The 22,862-nt window shown below is 35.3% G+C and overlaps 1 protein-coding gene across 3 annotated transcripts in view; it reads right to left on the bottom strand.

Annotated features, from left to right (window-relative positions):
• EDIL3 (EGF like repeats and discoidin domains 3) overlaps nt 1–22,862 on the bottom strand; it is a 429,794-nt gene that overhangs the window by 257,506 nt on the left and 149,426 nt on the right. Inside the window, exon 3 of one of the 3 annotated variants that reach the window (XM_019929732.3) lies at nt 18,997–19,023. The exons of the other annotated variants lie outside the window; for them this stretch is intronic. Within the exon in view, the coding sequence (XP_019785291.1) occupies nt 18,997–19,023 (27 nt within the window). The remainder of the gene's footprint in view (nt 1–18,996; nt 19,024–22,862) is intronic. 3 annotated transcript variants of the gene reach the window in all.

Below are 22,862 nucleotides of genomic sequence, written 5' to 3' on the forward strand. Positions count from 1 at the left end.
TGTCCCACTTTTCTTCCAGGAAGGGTTTTAGACAGCCCCAAAATAATGTAAAATAAGCTAGAAACATTCAAATAATGAACAAAAATAAAGATGAGCAGTAATGTAAGAAAGGAGCAAGAAAAACAATGAAGGCAGTTGTGTCATTGCAAAAGACTACATCTCTTTCACAGAGGCAATAGTAAATGTGTAAGTCATATTTAAAATCTTGTAAAGAAGCTGTGTCCACTTGAAGAACTTGACTCTTTAATGACAGATGGTGAACAGTAAGGTTATTCTTAACTTCTATCAATCATAGGGTAGAGAAGTTGGCAGTGCCATAAACACTCAGCAACAGAAACACACGTATTTATTGGGTATCCTGTTCACTGATAAATAAAGTGGAAGAAATTCCGTTAAAATGTTTTCCTGACACATTTTTCACAGCAATCTACTGGTATTTTCTGCTCTATCCCTCAAGTTACTCAACATGATGATTTCCCAAGGGTCATTTCCACATCACACTGAGACACTTGGCTTTTGTTACCTGAATCTAGAAAGAGCTTAGACTCATGCCCAAGCACATTCTAATTCACCTTTTATTGCCACCACCTTCAAAGAACATTTTCTAGGTATAAAAAATACCTTGACTTAACAACAAGATTTACTATATGTTAAAATTATCATGAAAGTGAAAGCTTAATACTAACAGTTTAAAAGTTCTGTATTCATTATAGTAAGGTTAAGCTTTGGCTCCCAAATTGCTAAAATGAATTTGAACAAAAGACTGTTCATATTTGCCACAGTAAATATTTGTTTTCTACTTAAAATAGATTACCCATATTGAACTGATGTTTTTCTGCCAATAAATAATAAAACTAAAATAAAAATAAAGTAAGGTTTAATTTTATGTTTTCTCATTATGTGTTATTTTAACTAACCTGACTGGATAATATAAATGCATTTTAGGCTTCTAAAATCTGGGACTCTGCCTTTCTTTTTTCCTTGTTTTTACAAGTGAATGAATCCAGCATTAAAGTTGGAGAAATTATAAAACATCAAGTAATTATAAAATTCTGTCAAAATAATTAAGAGGAAATTTGTGAATAACAATTTTCTTCTTTAAAATGGAAAGGAGCTACTTTACAATGTGGTTAAGATGTTGCATATCTCTGTTTTTTTCCCTGCAGATGTTACTAAACATGCCTGTTTAAATATATTTATTACAGTTACTATCTAATTTTATATACTTAGACCCCATTTCTTAGAACATACAGTTTCCACTGATACCGAGGTTAGTTCCACTTCACTGAATTATATTAGGCTTGACAATGCCTATAGGCTTTATGAATGCTCTCTGTGCTGCTTTGAGTAAACTATGATTTCATCATTATATTTTTATGACCAGTTTTTAAACAAGGAAATAAAAAATATTCAAGGTTCAAGAATAGTCTACCATTCTTGAAAATCTTTCATTATACATTAATATGTTCATTTACTTAAAATTTTCAGGTCCCAAAAAAGGACAACCTAATTCATTGTACATTTATTTACCACATTTACTTTAGCTGTTGAAGTATGTTGAATGGTGTCCCCCAGAAAGATATGTCCATGACCAAATCCCCAAACCTCTGAATGATACCTTATTGAAAAAAAGGGTCTTTGCAGATGTAAGAGGGGAGGACCTTCAAGATAGCAGAGGAGTAAGGCATGGAGATCTCCTTCCTCCCCACAAATACATCAAAAATACATCTACATGTGAAACGACTTATACAGAAAACCTATAGAATGCGGGCAGAAGACCTCAGACTTCCCAAAAGGCAAGACTCCCCACGTACATGGCCATGTGGCTAACAGGGTCTTGGTGCTCCGGCCGGGTGTCAGGCCTGAGCCTATGAGGTGAGAGAGCCGAGTTCAGGACACCAGACCACCAGAGACTTCCCGGCCCCACGTAATATCAATCAGCGAGAGGTCTCCCAGATATCTCCATCTCAACATTAAGACCCAGCTCCACTCAACGAACAGCAAGTTCCAGTGCTGGGCACCCCATGCCAAACAACTAGCAAGACAGGAACACAACGCCACCCATTAGCACAGAGGCTGCCTAAAATCATAATAAGTTCACAGACACCCCAAAACAAACCACCAGACATGGTCCTGCCCACCAGAAAGACAAGATCCAGCCTCATCCACCAGAGCACAAGCAGCAGTTCCCTCCACCAGGAAGCCTACACAACCCACTGAACCAACCTCACCCACTGGGGGCAGACATCAAAGACAATGGGAACTACGAACATGGAGCCTGTGAAAAGGAGACCCCAAACACAGTAAGATAAGCAAAATGAGAAGACAGAGAAACACACAACAGATGAAGGAGCAAGGTAAAAACTCATCAGAGCAAACAAATGAAGAGGAAATAAGCAGTCTACCTGAAAAAGAATTCGGAGTAATGATAGTAAAGATGACCCAAAACCTTGGAAATAGAATGGAGAAAATACAAGAAACGTTCAACAAGGACCTAGAAGAACTAAAGAGCAAACAAACAATGATGAACAACACAATAAATGAAATTAAAAATTCTCTAGAAAGAATCAATAGCAGAATAACTGAGGTAGAAGAATGGATAAGTGAACTGGAAGATAAAATAGTGGAATTAACTACTGTAGAGAAGAATAAAGAAAAAAGAATGAAAAGAATTGAGGAGAGTCTCAGAGATCTCTGGGACAACACCAACATTCGAAGGCACCAACATTCGAATTATAGGGGTCCCAGAAGAAGAGAACAAAAAAGGGACTGAGAAAATATGTGAAGAGATTATAGTTGGAAACTTCCACAATAAGGGAAAGAAAATAGTCAAATCCCGGAAGTGCAGAGAGTCCCATACAGGATAAATCCAAGGAGAAAAATGTCAAGACACATATTAATCAAACTATCAAAAATTAAATACAAAGAAAATATATTAAAAGCAGCAAGGGAAAAGCAACAAATAACATACGAGGGAATTTCCATAAGGTTAAAAGCTGATCGTTCAGCAGAAACTCTGCAAGCCAGAAGGGAGTAACAGGACATACTGAAATTGATGAAAGGGAAAACCTGCAATCAAGATTACTCTAAGCAGCAAGGATCTCCTTCAGATTCGATGGAGAAATTAAAACCTTTACAGACAAGCAAAAGCTAAGAGAATTCAGCACCACAAAACCAGCTTTACAACAAATGGTAAAGGAACTTCTCTAGGCAGGAAACACAAGAGAAGGAAAAGACCTCCAAAAACAGACCCAAAACACTTAAGAAAATGATAATAGGAGTATACATATTGTTAATTACCTTAAATGTAAGTGGATTAAATGTTCCAACCAAAAGACATAGACTGGCTGAATGGATACAAAAACAAGACCCATATATATGCTGTCTACAAGAGACCCACTTCAGACCTAGGAACACCTACAGACTGAAAGTGAGGGGACGGAAAAAGATATTCCATGCAAATGGGAATCAAAAGAAATCTGGAGTAGCAATACTCATATCAGACAAAATAGACTTTAAAATAAAGACTATTAGAAGAGACAAAGAAGGACACTACATAATGACCAAGGGATCAATCCATGAAGAAGATATAACTATTGTAAATATTTATGTACCCAACATAGGAGCACCTCAATACATAAAGCAAATGTTATCAGCCATAAAATGGGAGTTCAATACTAACAAAATAACAGTAGGGGACTTTAACACCACACTTTAACCAGTGCACAGATCAACCAAAATGAAAATAAATAAGGAAACACAAGCTTTAAATGACACGTTAAACAAGATGGACTTAAATGATATTTATAGGACATTCCATCCAAAAACAACAGAATACAATTTCTTCTCAAGTGGTCATGGAACATTCTCCAGGATAGATTATATCTTGGGTCACAAATCAAGCCTTGGTAAATTTAAGAAAATTGAAATCGTATCAAGCATCTTTTCCGACCACAATGCTATGAGACTAGATATCAATTACAGGAAAAACTCTGTAAAAAATACAAACACATGGAGGCTAAACAATATGCTACTAAATAACCAAGAGATCACTGAAGAAATCAAAGAGGAAATCAAAAAATACCTAGAAACAAATGACAATGAAAACCCAACAACCAAAAACCTATGGGATGAAGCAAAAGAGGGAATTTTATAGCAATACAATCCTACCTCAAGAAACAAGAAAAATCTCAAATAAACAACCTAAACTTACACTAAAAACAATTAGAAAAAGAAGAACAAAAAAACCCCAAAGTTATAAGAAGGAAAGGAATCATCAAGATCAGATCAGAAATAAATGAAAATGAAATGAAGGAAACAATAACAAAGATCAGTAAAACTAAAAGCTGGTTCTTTGAGAAGATAAACAAAATTGATAAACCACTAGCCAGACTCATCAAGAAATAAAGGGAAAAGACTCAAATCAAGAGAATTAGAAATGAAAAAGGAGAAGTAACAACTGACCCTGCAGAAATACAAAGGATCATGTGGGATTACTACAAGCAACTATATGCCAATAAAATGGACAACCTAAAAGAAATGGACAACCTAGAAGAAATGGACAAATTCTTAGAAAAGGACAACCTCCTGAGACTGAACCAGGAAGAAATAGAAAATATAAACAGACCAATCACAAGCAATGAAATTGAAACTGTGATTAAAAATCTTCCAACAAACAAAAGCCCACGACCAGATGGCACCACAGGTGAATTCTATCAAACATTTAGAGAAGAGTTAACACCTATCCTTCTCAAACTCTACCAAAATAGAGCAGAGGGAGGAACACTCCCCAACTCATTCTACGAGGCCACCATCACCCTGATACCAAAACCAGACAAAGATGTCACAAAAAAGGAAAACTACAGGCCAATATCACTGATGAACACAGATGCAAAAATCCTCAGCAAAATACTAGCAAACAGAATCCAATAGCACATTAAACGGATCATACACCATGGTCAAGTGGGGTTTATCCCAGGAGTGCAAGGATTCTTCAGTATACACAAATCAATCAATGTGATACACCATATTAACAAATTGAAGGAGAAAAACCATATGATAAACTTAATAGGTGCAGAAAAAGCTTTTGACAAGATTCAACAACCATTTATGATAAAAACTCTCCAAAGAGTAGGCATAGAGGGAACTTTCCTCAACATAATAAAGGCTATATATGACAAACCCACAGCCAACATCGTCCTCAATGGTGAAAATTTGAAAGCATTTCCACTAAGATCAGGAGCAAGACAAGGTTGCCCACTCTCACCTCTGTTATTCAACATAGTTCTGGAAAGTTTAGTCACAGCAATCAGAGAAGAAAGAGAAATAAAAGGAATCCAAATTGGAAAAGAAGAAGTAAAACTGTCACTGTTTGCAGATGACATCATACTATATAGAGAGCATCCTAAAAATGCCACCAGAAAACTACTAGAGCTAATCAATGAATTTGGTAAAGTTTCAGGATACAAAATTAATGCAAAGAAATCTCTTGCATTTCTATACATGAATGATAAAAAAATCTGAAAGAAAAATTAAGGAAACACTCCCACTTACCATTGCAGCAAAAAGAATGAAATACCTAGGAATAAACCTACCTAAGGAGACAAAAAACCTGTATTCAGAATACTATAAGATGCTGATGAAAGAAATTAAAGATGATACAAATAGATGGAGAGATATACCATGTTCTTGGATTGGAAGAATCAACATTGTGAAAATGACTCTACTACCTAAAGCAATCTACAGATTCAATGCAATCCCTATCAAACTACCAATGGCATTTTTCACAGAACTAGAACAAAAAATTGCACAATTTGTATGGAAACAAAAAGACCCCGAATAGCCAAAGCAATCTTGAGAATGAAAAATGAAGCTGGAGGAATCAGGCTCCCTGACTTTAAACTATACTACAAAGCTACAGTAATCAAGACAGTACGGTACTGGCACAAAAACAGAAATATAGATCAATGGAACAGGATAGAAAGCCCAGAGATAAACCCATGCACGTATGGTCATCTTAACTTTGATAAAGGAGGCAAGAGTATACAATGGAGAAAAGACAGCCTCTTCAATAAGTGGTGCTGGGGAAACTGGACAGCTATATGTAAAAGAATGAAATTAGATCATTCCCTAACACTATATACAAAAATAAACTCAAAATGGGCCTAAATGTAAGGCCAGACACCACCAAACTCTTAGAGGAAAACCTAGGCAGAACACTCTATGACATAAATCACAGCAAGATCCTTTTTGACCCACCTCCTAGAGAAATGGAAATGAAAACAAAAATAAACAAATGGGACCTAACGAAACTTAAAAGCTATTGCACAACAAAGGAAACCGTAAACAAGATGAAAAGACAACCCTCAGAATGGGAGAAAATGTTTGCAAATGAAGCAACAGACAAAGGATTAATCTCCAAAATATACAAGCAGCTCGTGAACCTTAATATCAAAAAAAGAAACACCCCAGTCCAAAAATGGGCAGAAGACCTAAATAGACATTTCTCCAAAGATATACAGATTGCCAACAAACACATGAAAGGATGCTCACCATCACTAATCATTAGAGAAATGCAAATCAAAACTGCAATGAGATATCACCTCACATTGGTCAGAATGGCCATAATCAAAAAATCTACAAGCAATAAATGCTTGTAGAGGGTGTGGAGAAAACGGAACCCTCTTACACTGTTGGTGGGAATGTAAATTGGTACAGCTTCTACGGAGAACAGTACAGAGGTTGCTTCAAAAACTAAAAATAGAACTACCATATGACCCAGTAATCCCACTACTGGGCATATACCCTGAGAAAAACATAATTCAAAAAGAGACATGTACCACAATGTTCACTGCAGCACTATCTACAATAGCCAGGACATGGAAGCAACCTAAGTGTCCACCAACAGCTGAATGGATAAAGAAGATGTGGCACATATACACAATGGAATATTACTCAGCCATAAAAAGAAATGAAATTGAATTATTTGTAGTGAGGTGGATGGACCTAGAGTCTGTCATACAGAGTGAAGTAGGTCAGAAAGAGAAAAATACCATAGGCTAACAGATATATATGGAATCTAAAAGGAAAAAAAAAAGGTTCTGAAGAACCTAGGGGCAGGACAGGAATAAATATTGCAGACGTAGAGAACGGACTTGAGGACAGAAGGAGGGGGAAGGGTAAGTTGGGACAACGTAAGAGAGTGGTATTGACATATATACACTACCAAACGTAAAATAGATAGCTAGTGGGAAGCAGCCACATAGCACAGGGAGATCAGCTCGGTGCTTTGTGTCCACCTAGAGGGGTGGGATAGGGAGGGTGGGAGGGAGGGAGACACAAGAGGGTGGTGATATGGAGATATATGTATACGTATAGATGATTCACTTTGTTATACAGCAGAAACTAACAGAACAATGTAAAGCAATTGTACTGCAATAAAGATGCTAAAAAAAAGAAAAAAAAAGAAAGTTAAAGATCTTCAGATCTAAAATCCAACGACAAGTGTCCTTATAAGAGACAGAAGAGGAGAAGCCACAGACAGAAGAGTAAAAGATGATGTCAATATGGAGGAAGTGATTGAAGTGATGTGGCCACAACCATAGAAGCCAAGGAATGCTAACGGCCACTATGAACTAGATTAGGCAAGGGAGGATTATCCGCTAGAGCACGGCCTTCACGACGCTTTGGTTTCAGACCTTCCTCTGAGCTCCAGAACTTCAAGAGAATAACTATGTGCTGTTTTAAGCCAACGCGTTTATGGTAATTTGTTATGGGAACTTTGGAAAACTAATACAGCTATAGTCAAAGTGATTAAGGAATGATATAAATCAAGAAATGTGACTGACATAACTGTAATTTACACAAATCCAAGAGGATATAGTAGTTGCATATGGGTACTATCACACAGCTTACATATTTTTTATATTTGAAAAGCACTGTGTTCATTTAATTTCTTTTTTTTTCTTTTTGTCTTATGATCCTAAGGAGTGATGATAATTTTAATGATATGTATCTATTAGGCACAATACAGATATTGATCCCTGACTCCGTCTTCAGCATTGCTGGGAATACAATAGAAGGATGAATCACAGTCAGGAGTGAGTCCCCAGTCCAGGTGGAGAAGCAATTCCAATGCACTTCCAGTACATAATAAAGGAACTCAAATCCCTTTAACGATAGAAACTATTGTCTCCCCAACCTCTATTCTATTACTTCTTTCATACTCACAGAAACGTGGTTTATTTAAAAGGTAGTAGTGAAGATCCTGTGATCTCAGAGAATGGACTCCTTCCCCAGTCATGCTAATCTCAGTTACCTGCCACAAAGAACATTCCTAACAGATACACAAGTAGAGATTTGGGAAAAGAGACATCAGTGTGGGTTACAGCAGATGGAAGATGTAGGACATGCGATGGCTGAAAAGATGGATAGGTTTTGGAGATATAAAAGGGAAAAAAAGTATGCCCTAGACAGACAAACATGAATTAAAGCTTTGAAGTGAGAATGAGCACAGCAGGTATGACTTGGAATAACAGAAACTGTTTGTCTCCTAGGGAGAAGAAACACGGGTGTGATGGGTCATAAAAGCCAGGCACAGGTTTCATGGAGTGAAATGAAAGAATATCTTTAAGAGGTCAGCTTTCATTGGTTTCCTCATTTTCAGAATAAGAATAAAATTAGTGGGAAGCAATAGTTTTGTCTCTCTATCTCCCACCACCCCCCAAACTGTCAAGGAGCACAGAAATTGAATGATATAAACACAGGATATTGAAAAAAAAACCCACAGTCTGAAAACTCAAGCTACTTAAAAATATGCTAATCTCCCTCTTCTGTAGCTCTATGAATCTTGAAAGTTAGACAGCTTGCTTGAGCATTCTGCCTAAAAGTATCAGATTAAGGAATGGCATATCATAAGAAACTCAACATGGATCAGAATTCTCAGTGGTTTCTTCATGATATTATAAATAAAACTTACTGCAAAACAATGTGTTTAGATAGGTAAAGATGATGAAGGTTAAAATTCTGGGGGATAAATTCCCTATTTATTCACTTCCTGATCATTCTTATTTTATCTTTGTTTATATTCATGGCTTAGTACCTGCACAATTCTTCCCACACATTTTTAAACACTAAGTTATGGAATGAAATAGATTTCAGGGGGCCTCAGTCTCAGACAGGTATCACAATGTCTTTCAAACAACATCTAAAGCCTCGGCACAAACTATTAGCTGATGTGAACAGTGGTTTTTATTTCTTGTTTTTATTTTTGAGAACTGGATTGTTCACTCTTTTTCAAGAGCCTCTAGTAAGTTTTCAAAAACAATCAACAATATTGTAACATATTATTTAAATTAGGTAATAAATACTGGATATTTTCTCGTTGATATTTATGTTTAGAAAAGCAGAAAATTAGATGCAAAATATGGAACGTATCTCTAAATCTTGGTGAATTCTAGCAGTTGAAGATCTGTATTGGATAAATAATTAGAAACAAAAAGGTGTATCCCAAGAATACTATACCCAGGTACATTTTATTTTATTTTATTTTTAAATGTATTATTCAAAGACTTAAAAAGTCTACCACCCACACAACGTTGAAAATAAAATTACCTGAAAATGTCTGTGAGCTTATTAATGAGACATTCATTGATAACAATGCAATAAGGAGGAAGTTATTGTACCAAAAAATTGCAGGCCCTTTTTTATTCTACTTGGAGTCCAAACCCAGGAAACCAGTGGCCTTGTCCACATCCTTTCTGCTGCCTCCTTGACCTAAGCCCACCCACTCTTCTACCCGTGCTCAGCACTAGATAGTGGTTGTTGCCAGGTTTGAAGCTTTTAAAGTCACTGCTGCAGGTTCCATTCAGCAATTCCTAACAATGGCTAAATTACTGACATTGTTAGGACACCACGCTCAATGAAGCACTAAACAAAATGTATTTTATCCTACTGCAACCAAAACAGAAAAACAAAGATCAATGTAATGGCTTTTCGCTGCCAAGGGATTTAAGTAATTTTAAAGCATCTTTAAGATTCTTATCAAATTATTAGTGTTATCCTTTTATTTATTTCTTAAATTGGGAAATATATCTATCACCCCCTCTCTCTTTATATCATCATACAGGGAAGAACTATGTATGTTCTTGGGTTAACAGTGCTTTAAAATCAGCATTAAATCAGTATGGCTGAATTTATTCATTAATTCAACCATACAACAAATGTTTATTAAGCATCTACCATGTACCGAACAATTGTTCTAGCAGCTAGGGATTCAGTATTGAATAAAATAGACCCAAAAAACCCCATCCCTGGGGGAATTTATATTCACACTGGACAGAAAATAAGCTACATAAACTGGGCAGATTGTGCTAACATTAAAAAATAAAGCAGAGCAGGGGACCATGACAAGGTGGAGAAGGTGTGACCTTTTTAGAGACAAAAAGAAGGCCTTTCTGAGAAGGCATCTTTAGGTCAAGACATGAAGGATGTGTTGGAGGAGTCATGCAGATACTTGCAGGAGAAGCTGTCAGACAATGGACCTATGAGTGCAAAACCCTGCCCAAGACTGGGATGGGCTCAGGGTTTGTGTTTGTTGTATGAAAAGGAAGTACAGGGTGGCTGTAGAGGAAATGCAGCCAGGGAGGTAATGAAGGGTGCAAATTATATCCAGTTTCAATCCTAAATCTACTGCAGGGTTGATTGAGAGGTACTAAATTAGCCTTAAGGCTGAAGAGTGATGGGATCTCATGGTCTTGTAGGAGAATTATCCTGGCCTCTCTGTTGAGAAGGACCTGCAGAGGGGTCAAGAGTACCAAGAAGAAGATCACTCAGAAGGTTACTGAATGATAAGCCAAGTGTGAGAAGATGGTGACTTCGACAAGGGTGATGGTATATGTGACGGCAAGAAGTGATTAGATTTTGGGTATATTTTGTAAGAAGAGGCTAAAAGGGTCTGGTGAGAATGGGATGTAGTGGGTGTTATCAAAGTTGACCCTGAAGATCTGGACTGAGCCACTGAGATGGAGAAGACTGTAAGAGCAACTAGATTGAGGCAGAATGTCTTCTGAAAATGCAAATATTCAATATGGATGAAGGTAGTCAGAAGGATTTCCATTTCCTATTTTATTATTTTAAAATTGTCTACAAGGTCCATAAAATTACTATAGTAATCAGATTATCATTTAAAATAATAGGTAAAATTTTGCATGTTATTAGGTACAGCTTTATAACATATGCATGACAAAAAACTTGAATAACTGTGCATTACTTTTACAAATGAAAGAAATATATGTTATTTAAAACTATTTATAAGTGAATAAAAGGCAGTTTGCTTCATTAAAAAAAGTACAAGTTTCACCAGAGAAACTTGAAATTGAATCCTCCTTTTGTCACTTGCTTATTATGTAACCTTGGGCATATTTCTTTATGCTGTAAAGTTCAGTGTTCTCCTCTTTAAGTAGGAATATATATATATATATAATTAGCTTCATTGCTTTATTGTGAAAATTAAATTAAAAAACTGCACCTAAAATACTTAGCACATTGCCTGACAAATAATCATAATCAAAATAACAATAACAATAATATGGGAAACAACACTGATGATAATAGAAGTAAAAGAACAGCTTAGATTCCTTGTACTTATTATAGGATGGGCATGATGTGATAAACGCTTTAATGTATCATCGTGCTTGATCCTTCCATCAAGCATTTAAGGTGGGCACTATTCTTAATCCATTTTACAGATGATGAAAATGAAATCTGTAAAAGGAAAATAATGTACAGGTAGGAGACAGCTATTTATCTGAAGATAAAAATACCTAAAGGCATAGGTTCAGGCCTTCGGGTACATGGGGTTTTATCCTACCCATCATGAACGGGAATGCTTAATGCCTTCCTTGAGCCAACAAATCCCTGGAATATTAAATTAATACTTCTCAGTGTTCTATTTGTAATAAACTTGAGGTGAAACTTGGGACAGCAAAAAAATTGACCCAAACAATTTGAGATGGCCTTAAAGATGAATCCATCCAATGCAAGGAGTACTAGAAATTAAATAAGGCTTGAAGTCTAAGTGTACACAGATAGTGGGGCAACATGCATTGTTATTAAACATTGCAAATTATACTTGGTCTATTTTCCTGAAATAGGTTTGTTGAAAATTAAAACATTTTGTGTTTATATAATTTTTACTCACTTTCTGTGATTGTTAAATTTTATGTGTCAACTTGGCTAGACTGTGGTACCCAGTTGCTTGGTCAAATATTAGCCTAGATATTGCTGTGAAGGTATTTTGTCAATGTGATGAACATCTACAATCAGTTGACTTTAAGTAAAGCAGATTACCCTCCATAATAATATGGGTGGGCTTCATGCAATCAGTTGAAGGCCCTAAAAGCAAAACGTGAGGTTTCCCTGAGAAGAAAAAACTTTGCCTCAAGGCTGTAAACCAGAACTCCTGCCTGAGTTCAGCCAGCCTGCCCTATAGAATTCAGACTTGCCAGCCCCACAATCACATGAGCCAATTCCTTAATATAAATCTCTTTATTTTACATACATGTATAGCCTTTTGATTCTGCTCCTCCAGAGAACACTGACAGATATACTTTTCCTTTCCATGTATATACCTTTACTACTATTTTTAAGTTTATCTTAAATATGAATATTTCTTAAATATGAAATAAGAAAAATACTATCTACATATAACAGAAATTTAAAAACCAACTATTTTTCTCACAATTCAATGTCACTATCAAGTAATCTATCAATAAGGAAGTTTTGTTTTATTAAAAAAGAAGTAAGCAGTATTTGTTCTTTAACGAATGTCTTAGTGAACTGACCAAAGATAAATCTTTAGAGGTAATGATTTCTTCCCTATTCCACTAAGAATCTACAAATAATGACTTCTTTCTATTTTTTAGAGATTATAGCAATAAACTTTTTAGTTTTATATATTGGGTTTTAATATTTAAGCCTGCTTAGCATATACTTATGAACAAGAATATACTTGACAATATAATTAGAAACGTTGCTCCAGGCACTAAAGGGAAAATAGGCATGTCTATATAAAAAAGGGGAAAATTTGCAACAAATGTAAGGTGAACAAAAATGAGGATGTGAAGCTTTACTTTAGACCACCAAGGAAATAAAGTTCTAAGATCAAAATGCACAAGTGTTACGCTCATTAGAGAATAATATGGTTAGATATCATTCCTTTTCAAAAGCATGAGTTGTAGAATAATTGAGCATAGTTTGCCATGCAGAATTAAATTCTATAAGAAAACAGGAAAGAGATCTAAAAGAGTCTGTAGCATAATTAAGAAAATCACAAAATCCACCATAAACAGAAGTAATGTTTTTGTAGGACTAAGACTGAGTATTTCAAAAACAAGAGAGGGCCTCCCTGGTGGTGCAGTGGTTGAGAGTCTGCCTGCCGATTCAGGGGACACAGGTTCGTGCCCCGGTCCAGGAAGATCCCACATGCCGCGGAGCGGCTGGGCCCGTGAGCCATGGTCCCTGAGCCTGCACTTCCAGAGCCTGTGCTCTGCAACAGGAGAGGCCACAACAGTGAGAGGCCCGGGTACTGCAACAACAACAACAAAAACCAAGAGGAAAATATCTAATCACTGCATCCTGTGTTTAGCTGCACAGATGTATAACATATTTGTTTTAAACTATATATATAGTTTGTTTATAAAACTATGAATATATATATATGTAACATAGCCTTAAATTTTTATTACTGCTAGTCAATGTTCTATTATATGTATAGATTATTAGTTCTTAGGTGTAGTTCCTCAGTGGCCAAACTGATCATTTAAAAGATTAAACATACTAAAAGATTTAAAAGGAGCTAGTAAAAATGATGAAGTTCTGCTGTGCTGAATCAACACTGTCTCCACCTCTGATGGGCATCACAGAGGTCACAAGAGCCTACTATAAACTAGTGTATCTAGGCAGTAACCTGTATCATCACTACCAATTGGGATCTGATATTAATAGGCCAGAAATGCACTTTTACATTTAAGTAAATTATGAAATTTTAACTTTATAAACATGTGAAGAACAGTATGGCTTTTGCACTTTAGTGTTTTAACATAGCTGATTGCTAAAAAGATTTTCCTTTTACATTCATTTGAAAATTCCATTTTTTCTAATCATATTTTTTGTTATTATATGAGCTAACAGTATTAATAACTACTTTTATACAAATTCAAACTCAGTTTCTTTCTTTGATATTAAAAAATGACAAATGACAATTAGAGCAATTAAAAATCTCCCTTTAAGCAAGAGAAGAAAAAAAAAAAAAGAAAAAAAATCAAGATTTGCTTCTGAGGTGGTATAAACAAAAAATAGTATGTTGTGGTTTTATTAATTTTAGCCACTGATCTATTGTACAGCTACAGTATCTCAACTGTGTCATTTTCGGACTGATTGATCCCATTCAGTAACATTTTCCATTTCTAGTCCTCTTTTAATTCTTATAATGATTTCATTAATTTGATGAATAAATGGCATTTATAGAGAGGTAAAATAATAGCTAATAAGACAAAAAAATAAAGAGGAATGAAGAAATGTATATGACAATAAGCCTAATTTGATAGACCTTAGAGTTAATAAATTAAATTTTATATGGATTAGTTCATTTGTAGCAGTCAATTTTCTAATGTAAATGTCTTAATTTCTTAAAGAACACAGACAAAGGCATTGGTGTAATCAGTTTATCAAATCTCTCCTTATTATGAAATTTAAATAGAAGATAAATAGAAATTGGATTTGTGCAACATGGGAGAAGCAGCCACTGACTTAACTCTATTAAAGAGTGTTATTAAAGTTATAAACGGATCTGTGCCTTACACCTACAGAGACACACACACACACGCACTCTCTTAATATTTGCAAATCTTTGTTTTTGAAGGCCTATTTTTTAGACCAGTGTCTGATGAATATAGTAGCACAGTTCTGAGACTATAAAAGGGAATAACTGATGTTGCAATATCTGAAGGAAATTTCAAAAGAGAGTTACCAAAATTATTTGAGCAACAGCAACATAATTGGGTTACATCTATCACCTCTAAACATGACTCATTTGGAGGTACGGTATCTGTTATGGTTTCTTTAACAGAATGAATCTCATTAGTTTATAATTAGATCTTAGGATATAACCTAGTTTGAAGGAATTTCTTGTACAGTTCATAGATGTGTTTTTGTACTCAATGATAAGATGTTTAAATACCTGAACATAAGATTCAACTAAGATAAATAAGAAGAAGCTTCTGGTAGTTACAGAAACAGGTGTTGGGTGAAACTGCTCTAGTAACCCAGATACTACAAACATGTTGCTCTGGGCTAATGCATCCCATCAGAACATTTGAAGATGAAAATAATTAACAAATGGATGCTCCATATTCAATAAGGGGATACATCTCCATGAGTAGAAACACAGATGTGACATATTATGCATCCCCTCTATAAATCAACACCAAAAAAGCAGTTACTAAGCACTTGTTTTTTGCACGGCAATTTAGAGGTTCAAATAAGGGAAATTAGGTATATTTGAAAAAATGACTAAGGACAGAGTGAAGCATAAAAATATTGTAAACAGAAACATATGGTAACAGAGTAGAGGAATCACTTGTCTGTTTTAATGATGGCAGTTATAAAAATTCTAAATATAAGTCAAATCAAATATACTCTATCGTAAAGAGAAAAGCACAATCACTTTGCAGCATTATAACACAAGTAAAACACTATCTAATATCTCATTAATTTTCTCAGAGTTATATTGTCTCTTTCTAATTTTTTTTATACTATATGCTAGTCCAGACAGAAACCTATTATTTTCTCTAAAAAATATTCTGGACAATGAGAATTTTTCATGATTATTGAATTATAATTAATCCAATTCTGTGTACCTCTGGGGTAAAAATAACTTAGATTTGCTATATATTATCCATACATTGCAAATATTTAATAAATAGTATCATTCAGTAGTATCCACTAGGCACCTACACATTTAGATAAACCATGTATATATTTGTTTTTTAAAATATTAATTTTAACTTATAGTATTCATAACTTATAATGTTCATATATTAACAACTGGTGATCATGAGCCTGTGACTATCTGGCAGCAAGAAACACCCCCATTTACTTTATTCCTTCTACTGTTGAACTTTGAGGAGTAGCAGATCTATTAGAAATATCTGAATTATTTAAGTTAAAGAAACTGAAGTATTATTAGAAGAAGTTACAGTCCAATTATGCCATGAAGCTGAAGGAAGAATGTGAAACTGATAAAGATATCATGTGGGGACATATGAAAGTTTAATTCAGGTACAATTTCTGTGGCAAACAGATGATTGCATTTCACTGATAATTTAAACAGAATGGAGAAATAACAGAAAGAAAGATAAATTAAAGAAGGATCAAAAAGATAAATTAAAGGAGTCTGAGTTTGGGAAAGATCATTCTAGCTAAACTGTTGATGGAAGGAGATGAAAGCAAAAACAGAGACTATCAACAATATATTAAATATATTTTGGGTAACAGTTTAAAATAAAAGATATATTTTGATAAATATTACTGAAAAAGACACATAAACAGAATAATAAATATTTAATTGAGAAAAATATTTGCTGAAAAAATTGGGGGCAAGAAGTACCAAAAAAACGCTAAAACAAAATCCCAATCCACTTTCCACGATTATTCATATTCCTTATGAAATCAAGCCTTTATAAATCTCATAATACCTTGTCAAAAGTTTTAATACAACTACACAATAATACTTTTTATTATACACTTTGATAAAATTAATGGAAGAACATTTGGCTCCCATTGGCAGTTTTATATAAAAGGAATGTCTGCTTTACTAAATGCAAATTTTCTTAATGTTAATGTAATCTGTATGTGAAACTATTTAGTTAAAATATTACTTAATACATTTGCTCTATTCTAATCATCTATGCTAAAATCACAACAAAAACATCTGGTCATATATGAAAACAAAACTATTTTAGAAACATAATTTAAACTCTATGATGTTCAGATCACTCTAGAGTCAAATAAATATTTGGGGAAAAATGTTCAGTTGCATTTACAAAAGAGTTTCTTAATAAGCAGAGAAATTATTAAAATAATTTTAAAATAAGAAAATTATACCAAGAAATAGTTATATGTATTACTTATATTAAATTAAAATTAATCTTCATCATGCAAAAACAATAATTCTTTTGCAAAGTCACCAAAACTGCTTGGCAGGCAACATAGCTAGGAATGAGGTGTAAGAATATTAGAGGAATGAAACTGCTCTAGAAAAGCATAGGCTCACAAGGCCTGGTACTCACACCAAGAGAAAATTCAACTAAGGCTGAGAAAGACAGAGTCTCTGAGCAACGCTGTCAACACTAAAGCCTCAAGTCAGGACAAAAAGAAGTCAGAAACTAGGCAGAGGAAACTCATAACAACACATAAGTCTGCTACTGAGTCATGTGATTAGGTTGTTCCTAAAAATAGGCTACATAATACTGACTAGAGTAGGAGAAAATTATAGGGAGTTCTTATCATCCAAATCAGGTTATAAACTATCTAACAGTATTATGAAAATGAAACATTAACTGAGAGTTTATCTTCTGTGATTCCATTTCAAGGCAGTGATAATGAGTATAATGCAATATGGCATCCTTGGAGTTTACCAAAGATATTTGTTAAGATGTCTATTTCATTTTCTTCCATTGAATTTTTGATGTTTTGAACCACTTTTACAGGTAAAAATCCCTGCCCAGTTCTAGAAGAACGTAGAAATCAAGAAGTCTCCTACCAATTGAAATAAGTTAGGTCTATGAATTGAAAAGACCCTATTCTGTACCTGAGTTCCAATAACTGGGCTACATTCCCCATTTTCTATACAATCAAGCCCCATTTTTGTCCATTGGCTTCAGTAACCTGAGATGGAGGGCTTTATCCCTTTTTGTTGATGTTGCTAGTCTGCTAGCCTGGGCCTTTTATTATTTGCTAACCAGATTGGCTGTGGTGCCTGCTTTCTCCTTATAAATGTTCCTGGTCTTTGACCCATCCCACTGTCCTAGAACCAACTTGAAAATACCATGCCTTCTCTACCATTTGCATTCCTCACAGTATTTAGTTCAGACCTGAGCCTGTTCTTAATCAATGCTGATTAGATGGATGAGAAGCACAGTCATGATGCCAAGTTTCAGTATCATTAAGTTATAACTGCAAAAATTATTTTCTTAACGAAAGTGAATATTTGAGGCAACAACATGATTTTTATCCTTAAACTTAAATGAATATCATATTCAATGTCTGTCGTATTTGATAATGCAGTATTCTACCATAGTAAGTCATATTTCTGAAAGTATGTTTTATCATTTTCCTCTTTTTTTTTTTTTTTTTTTGCGGTACGCGGGCCTCTCACTGCTGTGGCCTCTCCCGTTGCGGAGCACAGGCTCTGGACGCACAGGCTCAGCGGCCATGGCTCACGGGCCCAGCTGCTCCATGGCACGTGGGATCTTCCCGGACCGGGGCACGAACCCGTGTCCCCTGCATCGGCAGGCGGACTCCCAACCACTGCGCCACCAGGGAAGCCTATCATTTTCCTCTTTTTAATTTCAGTCTCCTCATTTTATTATTTTTCTGCATTTTATCATTTTAGTTTTTTTCTCCCCATTTATTACTTATTGGCATTTTTCTCAATGTTTTAATTTTCCAAATTTCCTTATTCTGTAATAGTGATGTGATTTTTTGTGTTATGATTTCCTCTGTGACAGTTCATTTTCAATTATTTTCTCTTTTTATTTAAAACTCATAACGAACTTCATTTAGTCTGGGACTGCATAATGGGTTCAAGAAATAAAGTAAATAAATAAAACTGTGCCAGTTTTGTGGTTGAAACCTGAACAAATACATTTCAAATGGTCTATATTATTAAGGGCATTAAAATAAATAGGAATAATCTTTACAGCATAGGAACTTTACCTGCTGAAGTTGGCTCTTCATCTGATGCTATGATAGAGGAAAAGAGATGAGGTGGGAACAAGGAGAGGGAGTGAGTGAGATGAGAAGGAAGGAGTGAGGTGAGAGGGAGAGAGAGATGGGGCAGAGAGAGAGAAAGAGAAATTGAGATTGAACATAAATATATTTCTCATTTCTAAATAATGACTAAAAGTCTCTGACTTGAAATTTTGTATATACATTAGATATTTTTCATTAGATAATTAGATAATGACAGATAAATGGATAGTACTTACATTAAATTAACATTTAAAAACTCTCATACTTTAAAATAAGCAAGCATTAGAAAAGACCATTTGGTTGTCTGAATTTGAATTTTCTGTCCTTTTGCAAACAAGGTTGAACTTTTTTAGCTTGAGTGGAAATTATTATAATTATTATAAATAATATTGTTTAAAATATAAATTGTATATAACATAAATACCCCAACCATCCACTTTGTGGGAATTTTCTATTAGCAAAGAGGAATTAAAAGGTATTGTTGACAGTCAAAAATTCTGTTCCATGAGTTAGAAATTATAAAAAGGTAGGAATTATTAAACCTTAGAGTGACTCAGAATCACTATGAGTGTTGGTTAAACACAAAGATTCTCTCTCTCTCTCTCTCCCCGTCACATACACACACAAACACACTCAACTCATGTGTACCACAAACTTCAAGATTCAGTAGTGGTGATTCTGTGTTGAAGCCACAGGAACCTGCATTTTAAAGGTTGACCCCAAGCACACATGGATAAGCATGGATATTACAAAAGGAGAGGTCACACTACAAGAACATAACTTTATGCTAAAGCAGTGGTTCATAACCCCGCATCTATACAAGAATTGCCAAATTCTGGGCCCACCTCAAACCAACTGAGTCAGAGTCTCTCTCAATGGTACTAACTTGTAGCCAGGATTGAGACACGACTAAGTAATCAATATAATGTAACATGAACTATAACTCAAAGTGTGAATCATTTTGATTCCTTCTTTAAAAGGGGACATTTTTGAGAGCAGCACAACTCCAAGGGTAATAATCTGCTGCGTGTATGTGGAGGATGGAGCATGGTGTTGCAAAAGTGAAATAGCGTCACAATTTTGCCTAGAATGCATGTCTTCATCTTTATACTAACAGACATGCTCTGTGAGAAGATATTTCTGCTCTGTGCACAATTGCAGCTTTATCAGAATATTACTGTTGAATTATATCACTCTAGCCAGTACTACTTCATTTGATTCATGAAGTTTTAAAATAAAAATTTACTCAGCTGAATTGCTTATAAAGGAGTTTTGTTTCCAGGTGATTTGTTCCTCAAGGTATCACTGTGTAACTAGGGAGCAGTCTCCACTATTTTCCATTAGGGTTACATCTGCACAGAGTACACATTAGACAAGCTTACTTTGTGTCCTGACAGTATTTTCCTCTCACACTGTTTGGCTTGTCTCCTTGGCACCAAAAAAAAAAAAAAAAAAAAAAAAAAAAAGAAAAAAATAGAGCAAACACACTTGGCATGCATGGTGTGGAGAACATAAATATTTAAAAGCTGTTTGCTGCTTTATCATGTCCAAAGTACTTCACAACATGTTCAAAGAAGAAAACTGTTGGTAGCTTCCAGGAACTCCCTTTTAGGAAAATACCACAGGGGCTTGTAGAAGTGCTGACTTAGATGGGTCATTGCTGGTAAAAGTCTGGAGATTCAAAAGGAACAAGAATAAAAAAGCTTACACGTATAGCTGGTCACTTTGTGTATGTGAACTGAATTTATAAAGCAACTGATGAGATGAAATGTACTCTTATTTGATAGATGAAGATACAGAGATTCAGAGTGATTGAACAATTTGTCTAAGGTCAGTTTGAATTCAAGCTCACGTGACTTTAAAACCAAACTCTTTCCACTGTGCTTTACTGTCTCACAAAGTGCTAATTCAGTATCCACTAAAAGAGAAAAGGAAATGGGAGAAAGGATCATGGAATAAGGACTGGCTAGATTTCAGATAATGTTTCTTGGACTTAGCCTAAGAGAAAAAACAAAAACAAAAACTGGATGTAAGGGCCACAGGAGAAATCCCTTTAAGAAATGAAGTGGTCCCTTGGAAACATCTTCAAGTCCCTTACAATCCAGGAATAGACATAGGCAGGAGAGGGACTGACTAGGAGGTTAAACAAAACATACCAAGCCTGTGATGCCTAAGAAAGAAATATCACAAGGGCTAAGACTTTATTCCTCCATTATATATGGATAAGCAAGAAATTTTAGGAAAGGACTAGCAAGCACAGAAGTAAAGACAATTCTAAACTTACAGGAGTCATAGCAATTAGATAGTCTTAAAGCCAAAGCTCCTGGGGTGTACTACCCTACACTTGAGGCTATAATACCTGAAAGCACGTTTGTAACAAATTAACAATATTAGAGGGACTTCCCTGGTGGTCCAGTGGTAAAGAATCTGCCTTCCAATGCAGGGGATGCAGTTTCAATCCCCGGTCAGAGAACTAAGATCCCACATGCCAGGGAGGCAACTAAGCCCATGCACCACTACTGAGCCTACATGCCTCAACTAGAGAGCACGCATGCTGCAAACTACAGAGCCCATGTGCTCTGGAGCCTGTGTACCACAACTAGAGAGAGAAAAACCTGCACGCCACAACTAAGAGCCCTTGCGCCGCAACAGAAAGATCTTGCATGCTGCAATGAAGACCTGATGCAGCCAAAAATAAATAAAATAAATAAATATTTAAAACAAACAAAAAAAACAATATTAGAATCAGCAGGTACACAAGTCTGCACAGAACTGTATTTCTTTGAAACATCTCCATAGTGGTGGTTCCTCATAACTTGCAGATGTAACTATATTCATACTACTAAACATATTCATACTATTAACCAATATACATACTATTAAAATACACACACATATTCACAAAGGCACGTTCAGGGTTAGGATTGGTATTAATTCACCATTTCAGTTATCGCTGGCAAAGATGGCTTTATAAGCTAACTGCATTACCAAACAAAGCATCATGAACTATGAACAGGTGGCAGCAAGAGCCCCAGAAGTACAAATAAACTTCAAAGTGGACAGTGGTCTATTTTGTGACATTTAAGTGAAATTAAGGATCTTAGAAGTAATTTCATGATACCTAAATGATTCCTTACTCTTCCTATTTGCTTCTTGGAATTCATGAATCAGCAAATAAACACACACACACACACACACACACACACACACACACACACACACAGGTCTGTGTCACGTGCAAGTTCCTCTAATCCTGGAAATTAAAAAGACATGCACCAAAAGAAATAAAAGCAAACTAACAACTCTGTATTGTTCTGCCTGGTGACAATGTAGACGAATGTACTGAAATTACGGTGATGGTAGGAAAAGAGAGAGTGAAAGTATATATCTAATATACAGAATTTAACTCAGTGTGGTCCTCTTATTGCCCATAACAGAATCACCTGGGATTTTGTTAAAATGCCACAGATCTAATGAATTTGAATTCTGGGTGTTAGCCCAGGTTTTTGCATTTTTAAAAAACTCAGCAGGTAACTGTTATGAACACTAAGTATTGAGAATTATGGCTCTATCCATAAAAAGTTTATTGCAGAGCCATGGGTCCAATTGTTGGAACTGCAGCAGTAAATTAGCAGGCTTGTAGAAAACCCTTTGCAATGTACTCTGGTTGTTTCACTGACTTTCAATGCTCTTTCTCTTTAACATCTTCAGGTTTGGGCATCTACATTGATGCCTTGGGGGAAGATGACTCTTGCTTTGGATTTAGAGAGAGAGTCTGTATCTCAGAACTAAGTAAATCTTTTCCCTTTTCCTGGCCACAGTTATTGGTC

This window comes from Tursiops truncatus, chromosome 3 (genome assembly GCF_011762595.2).
Source record: "Tursiops truncatus isolate mTurTru1 chromosome 3, mTurTru1.mat.Y, whole genome shotgun sequence".
Lineage (NCBI taxonomy): Eukaryota > Metazoa > Chordata > Mammalia > Artiodactyla > Delphinidae > Tursiops > Tursiops truncatus.